Source organism: Nansenia antarctica (assembly GCF_963989245.1).
Source record: "Nansenia antarctica genome assembly, chromosome: 2".
NCBI classification, from domain to species: Eukaryota; Metazoa; Chordata; class Actinopteri; order Argentiniformes; family Microstomatidae; genus Nansenia; species Nansenia antarctica.
In genome coordinates, this window is record NC_137675.1 from 74,972,480 (window position 1) to 74,979,979 (window position 7,500).

The window sequence follows — 7,500 nt, forward strand, 5'->3', positions numbered from 1 at the left end:
GATGTGGAAATATATGTCATAATTAATTAAATGCCAATATAATGTGTATTATAATTAATTGAACGATTTAACGTGACTTCCGAAATAAACCACGCACACTTCAGGTCTTCTATCCGAATCCATATAGTATAGATAATTTTGTAGGTTGAACAGATCCAGATCCAGATCCAGATCCAGATCCAGATCCAGATCCAGATCCAGATCCAGATCCAGATCCAGATCCAGATAATGACATCTCTGTACACCCCTACTGTGTACACACCCGATCTTGAGCTGCTTCCTGCAGGGCACCGTGTTCCTCATGCAGGTGCCGCTGAGCGGGTCCACGTCCTCCACGATGACAAACGGAGCCTCCTCCAGCGTCACGATGGACAAGTGGTCGTCCTCCCGGTTCTCCGCGTCCTGGCGAGGCCAGACGTGGTACTTCATAGCCAGGGAACCGTTCTCCCACTTCCCCACCTGGAGAACAACAGAACCCCTCGGTCAGTCACATTCAGGCTGAGAGTCACAGCCATGTTGGAACTCTGTGTTTAGATTGAGTTCTAGACGGTTTAGATTCAACGTTCCATTTCAGTTAGATGTCAGTTGGCATTTGGGGGGATATTTTTCCAGTGCGAAAATAAACAAATATGCAGTTGTCAAAATAGATTGTATCAGTGGGCGCAGTATACTACTTACTGCTGTCAAAAGAGATTGTATCACCTTAGATATTTCGTGAGGTATACTGTTTAGATGTTGTTGTTTTTTTGTTTTTTTAAATGAATGCCACAACAAGCATTGGAAATGGGAGAGTTGTTATGTTGTGAAACCAGCACCTCAAAACAAGGCACATGGATTACTCTGCAATTAAGATTCAAATAAAACTTAATTGCCATATTATCTACAGCAGGATGGATATTAACTTTTCCATCTGTCAGTGAAAACACTATAAGAAAATATAAATATGCATAAATGACTGTTATTTTATAACAAACAAACAAAATATAAAAGACAGAGAGAGAGGAGAGAAAGTGAAATGAGGGACAGAGAAAGGGGGAGAGAGAGAGAAATAGTGATTAAGGAGGGAAAGAGAGGGAGAGAGAGAAATAGATAAGGGAGGGATAGAGAGAGAGAATGCAATAAAGGAGACAGAGAGAGAGAGAGAGGGAGAGAGAGGAAGAGAGAGGAAGAAAGAGGAAGAGAAAGATTAAGGAGGGACACAGAGAGAGAGAGATAAGGGAAGGACAGAGAGGGAGAGGGAGATAGAGAGAGAGAGAGATAAAGGAAGGACAGAGAAGGAGAGAGAGAGTGAGAGAGAGAGAGAAAGGAGTGAGAGAATTCAACTAGTGTATGTTGGTGTAATCACGGCGGCAGCGAGCGTGTGCCTGGGCCGAGCGCATCCAGAGAGGAGGAGTGGGACTCAGAGCAGCATAGGAGGAGGAGGAAGGTTAACATGAAGGACGAGGAACAGGGGGAACAGAGTGGAATTCACAACAAGATGGGAGAGAGAATGAGAGAGAGGGAGGGAGAGAAAGGGGGGCGAGAGAAAGGGAGCAGGGGCAGGAGAGAGAGAGGCATAATTTGTATGCAAATGTTGGCACTCTTGGAGCAGAGTGTCCATCTCCATTCCTGGAGGGCCCTCCAATCCCTGGGCCCCACATCACTGAATTAGTGGCGTCATTTAGTCCATTCGGAGCCTGCAGATCCCACCTGACGACTAAGGGCTTTGCCCTCTACCCCTGCGGAGCCTTATTCCAGGGAATGGTGTGGGTGTAAATGGGTATGGATTATCAACTAATTGGACCTGTTAAGATGGAAGTTTGGAGAAGACGCTAGAAGCACACGCGCACACACACACACACACACACACACACACACGCATGCATGCAGACACACACACACACAAACACACACACACACACACACACACACACACACACACACACACACAGACAGACGACCCTCCAGGGATCAAACTTGGCACTGCTACAGTACACTGACGAGGCTGTGCCAGACTGCAACATCCACAAAGACAATGAGCAGTTAAAGTCAAACTGGCAGCGTGTAAACTGGACTGGACACTACAGAGGTTTCAAACTACTTCAAAGGATTAGAGGAAGAGGGAAGGAAGGGGAGGAAGAGAGGAGGGAGAGAGGGGGGAGAGAGAGAGAGGGGGGGGGGGGAGATGGGTGGGAGCTGGTACTCATTAGAATCCAAGAAAGTGGTCCAGCTGGAAGTCAAGCTAAGAATTAAACATGAGAAGGAGAGGGGGGGGGGAGAGAGGGGAGGGGAGAGAGGCAGGAGGGGAGAGAGTCACCTTGCTCTCTGATCAGAGGACGGAATATAGATTGCAGAGTGTGAAGAAAGAGATATACTCTATAATAGGAGGGGGGAAAAGAGAGAGAGAGAACTAGAAAGAAAGTGAGACTGTTCGACCTACATACTGTAGGGATGTAGAGACAGACAGACAGATAGACAGAGAGAAACAGACACACACACACACACACACACACACACATACACCCACACACACACACACACACACACACACACACACACACACACACACACACACACACACACACACACACACACACACACATACATACACAGCAGAGAGCGAGGAGCCTTACTTTCTCCCACTGCGCCTCCTTGTTGAGCAGAATGATGACCAGTTTGGGGTGCATCTGATAGCCGTCCTCACTGAATGACAGGTTACGCCCCTCAAACGTCACATTCATCAGGTACCTGGAGAGAGAGCGGGGGGGGGGGGGGGGGGGGGGGGTTAACAGGGTGCTTATACGACACTTGATGAACACATGTGTTAGCGCTCCCCAAGCGGAGACCAAAGCTTTAGCTCAGCGGGCTCACACAGTCTTATGACCCAGTTTCCAAGCCAGTGGATCACACAGAGAGAGCTAGGCTGAGAGAGCCTGGGGATGTGTGTGTGTGTGTGCGCGTGTGTCTGTATTAGATTAGATTAGATTAGATTAGACTTTATTGTCATTGCAGAGTACCAGACAACGATTGTTCAACAGAGTGTGTGTGCAGGGAGGGATTGTTTATCAGAGTGACAGCTCTGTGAAAGAAGCTGTTCTGTAGCCTGCTGATACGGGACCTGAGGATCCTGTACTTCTTGAGTCTCTTACATGGCAGGGGATCAAACAGACCATGGCTGGGGTGCGAGGTATCCTTGATAATGCTTGCCGCCCTCCCCCGACACTGGTCTGCCTGGAGGGACTCGATGGTAGGGAGTTTGGTGCTGATGATGACGGTTTTCACCACCCATTGCAGGGCCTTCTGGTCGGACACAGTGCAGTTGCCGTACCACACTGTGATGCAGTTAGTGAGGATGCTCTCAATGGTGCAGGAGTAGAAGTAGTTGGCCAGAATCCTGGGAGACAGCTGGGCTTTCTTCAATCTCCTCAGAAAGTATGTGAGGTCCTCGGAGATGTGGACAACCAGGAACTTAAAGTTGGTAACACGCTCCACCTCCATCTCATTGATGTAGATGGGGGAGTGTACGCAGCCCCGAGTGTTCCTGAGGTCCACAATGACCTTGTGGTCTTACTGGTGTCGAGAGCCAGGTTGTTGTCAGCACACCACACTGCCAGTTGCTGGACCTCCCTGTAGGCCGGCTCGTCATTCTTACTTATCGGGCCCATCACCGTGGTGTCACCTGTGAACTTGATGATGGTGTTAGAGCCATGCATCGGCACGCAATCGTAGGTGAAGAGGGAGTAGAGGAGAGGGCTCAGCACACAGCCCTGTGGCACGTTCAGGGTCAGTGTGGAGGAGTGGCTGTCCAATTTCCGTGCGGTGGTCCCGAGTGGCCTGAGCTCTGAGCATGGACCTGTCCTTGGTATGGAAACACTGTGCAGTGCTGTATAGAGCTATGATTGAATGGAACGCCCTACCAGGTGATATGTCAAAAACCCAGAATAAAATCAGTTTAAAAAAAACAAGTGAAGCAACACATCATACGCACTAGATTTGTGTAGTTACCACTGGTACTCCTAACTGAGCATTTTGAGTCTATTTTTGTTCATATTGTTGTGTGTAGAATCTGTGGATGGTTCTTTTTTTTGTTATGGGTTTTGTGATGCTCACAAAAAACTGACGCTGTGAGACTTTTATTTAGTTCTTCATTAATTTTTTATTTGTTGTTATGTATGTTGATGTTTTTCTCCTTTGTTATATGTTCTGTGATGTTATGTTGATGTCATTCTTCTTTGTTATATGTTTTTATGATGATTTCTTGTATATGTTCTGTGTGGACCCCAGGAAGAGTAGCTGATCATTTGCATCAGCTAATGGGAATCGTAATAAATCAAATCAAATCAAACTGGTGCTGCAGTGTAGAGTCGCCTCCCTCTGTATGTGTGTGTGATAGTATTGAGTGAGGCTGGGGATGTGTGGGTGTATGTGTGAGTGTGTGTGTGTGTGTGTGTGTGTGTGTGTGTATGTGTGTGTGTGTGTGTGTGTGTGTGTGCGTGTGTATGTCTGTGTGTGTGTGTGTGTGTGCGTGTGTATGTCTGTGTGTGTGTGTGTGTGTGTGTGTGTGTGTGTGTGTGTGTGTGTGGTGAGAGTACGGAGCGAGGCTGGGGATGGCAGAGAGGAAGCAGACAGGGCAGTGCTGCTACAGTCTCCTGGCTGATCATGACACTGCAACCCCTTTGATTCTGCCTCAGCTGTCTGTGAGCAAGTTAGCGGCATCTTTCACTGCTAGCTGTCGGATCTGTTCATGCTGGAGTGTGTGTGTGTGTGTGTGTGTGTGTGTGTGTGTGTGTGTTGGGGGGGTGGGGGGAGTACATTAATGTTTCTGTAAGGTGAACTGAAATCACCCCACCCACCCCCCCACACACACACTACTCTCTTCCTCTCCCTGTATACCCCCCCTCCTCTCTCTCTTTCTCTGGGTTACTGTTTCCATGGCAACACTCTGCCTCAAAACCATGCAACAATACATAGATAAATAAATAAATGACAAAAAATGAGGCATGACTAGAGCTGAGAGTGATGTGTGTGTGTGTGTGTGTGTGTGTGTGTGAGTGTATGAATGTATGAGTGTGTGTGTGTGTGTGTGTTTATGTGTGTGTGTAAATATGTGTGTGTTTGTGCACACACGTGTGTGTGCGTGTGTGTGTGTGTGTGCGCGCGTGCACATCAGTATGCTTTACACAAGAGCCTTCACACATGCTGTGTGCTAACCATGTTCACAGTACAGGACACTGCCCAGGCAGGCTGCACCTTTCACACTGCACACGGGTAAACACAGTAATATACTGTCCAGTCTGTATGACAGGAGCCAAGGCCACGGAGGTTACAGCTCACTACCGATGTTCCCCCAGCCTGCCTGCCAGGCTGTCCCTGAGGCCACAACCCCTAAACACAGACCTCACCTCTACACACCAGCACAACAACACACAGGCACACATCACACATCACACGTCAAAACCTGCCATTCGGATACACCCCCCCCCCAATTGTACGTGTGTGTGTGTGTGTGTGTAACATCAGCAGGAGGTTGCATCAGATGCAGGCTATCATGACAGATTGATATGAACACCTAAGTAACATAATGTGATTTAGTGTCTTGAAAAAACAACAGTATGTGTGAGGTAATATATATATATATATAAATCATCTTTTACAGGCATTTACTGGATCATTTCTTTCACAAGTTATAAGGTAAGATAAATTATGAAAGATTAAAGCTGATTCATTTAGTGTAAGCGATACCACCATACTGTTTCCCTGGCAGTGATGTTCAGCGTATGGAATCTGCTGCATAAATCATAAGCCATTTACAAAATCACTTGGGAGTGTGTCCTCTTTCATGTTTTGTAGGCATGCGGGTATTGTAACATGTGACAATGTGGGCCCTAGTGTGTTACGTGTGTGTGAGTGTGCGTGTGAGTGTGTGTGTGTGTGTGTGTGTGTGTGTGTGTGCTCGTGCGTGCGTGCGTGTGCACTCACACCTACTGTACCATCCTACACACGTTGACAATGGCGACAGAGAGACTCACAAGCATATGTAATGTGTTGCCATGGTACCCACAACCACTGCGTTTTCCAAGCCAATCTGCTGCGTTGCTATGGGAACCATAATCTCACAGAGAGAGAGAGAGAGAGAGAGAGAGAGAGAGGGGCCATATTTCTACCCTCACTTCACTACTACCCCCTCCTCCTCATTCTCTCTCTCTCTCTCTCTTTATATCTGTGCAACTGTTCTGTGCTTTAACTTTCTCTCCATCTCTGTCTCTGTCACCTTCTCCCACTCACTCGCCCTCCTCGTTCCCGTTCTGTCTCTGTGTGCTTTCAGGGAAATAAGCACACACCTCTACACCCTCCCCCTCCTCTGAGTCAATGCATCAAGCCCAGGGGAGGGTGGGTCATTAACACACAGGGCACACACACACACACACACACACACGTTGGCCACATGTTAGATTATGTAGATTGAGTACCGTGATGAAAGTCATAAGAAGACACGGGCATGCTAGAACTCAAATGCACACACACACACACACACACACACACACACACACACATACATACATACACACACACACACACACACACACACACACACACACACATAAATGGTGCCACACACAAATCACACGTACTGTGCACATGCAAACTCACATGCCCTGACACAGATACATAGTGCCTGTTCTTGCGTGAATTATGAAACAGGCCTGTGAAATATTGATTAGGAGGTTTTAATAAATTAACCCTGTTATTAATGAGTAATGAATTGCACTTCTAAGCAATTAGTGTAATGCTGAGATTGGATTTGGACAATGGATCCCAAAAGTGACAATATGGTCCATATTGCAGACACACATATCGGCGTACCAGTGACTATGCACTGTGTGTGTGTGTGTGTGTGTGTGTGTGTGTGTGTGTGTGTGTGCGTGTGTGTGTGTGTGTGTGTGTGTGTGTGTGTGTCTGTGTGTGTGTGTGTGTGTGTGTGTGCCAAAGATGAAACATGGATGAGCTACTGTAACACTAATAAATTGCGCTAATGGGAAGCGAGCAGGAGGAAGGGAGCAGAGGGAGAGATGACAAAACAGATGACAAAACAGAGAGAGAAAGAGAGGGAGGGGAGGGGGGAGAGAGAGGGAGAGGGGAGGGAAGAGGCGATATAGTCAGAGAGTGAGTGAGAGAGAGAGAGAGAGAGAGACAGAGAGAGAGAGAGACAGAGAGACAGAAAACAGAGCAGCAGTCTGACCCAGTTCCATTAAAGCGTCACCATAAACAGGTACCATTTTACACCCAAAAGCACTGTGAAGTAGTCCACCTCCCTCCTTGTAAACACACACTCAACAGGAGTTTATGGACTATACCAGAAGCACACACACACACACACACACACACACACACACACACACACACACACACACACATGCACACACATACACCTACACACATATATACACACACACACACACACACACACACACACAAACACACACACTTAATAGTCGTGGCACAGGCTGATGCATAGGCCAA

The 7,500-nt window shown here is 47.3% G+C and overlaps 1 protein-coding gene across 1 annotated transcript in view; it reads right to left on the bottom strand.

The window, feature by feature from the left end:
- Positions 1-7,500, bottom strand: part of grin2ba (glutamate receptor, ionotropic, N-methyl D-aspartate 2B-a) — a gene marked incomplete at both ends in the record, with an annotated part of 86,541 nt that overhangs the window by 18,670 nt on the left and 60,371 nt on the right. Inside the window, 2 exons of the mRNA XM_080524179.1 lie at positions 263-459; positions 2,613-2,727. Of these exons, the coding sequence (XP_080380305.1) occupies positions 263-459; positions 2,613-2,727 (312 nt within the window). The remainder of the gene's footprint in view (positions 1-262; positions 460-2,612; positions 2,728-7,500) is intronic.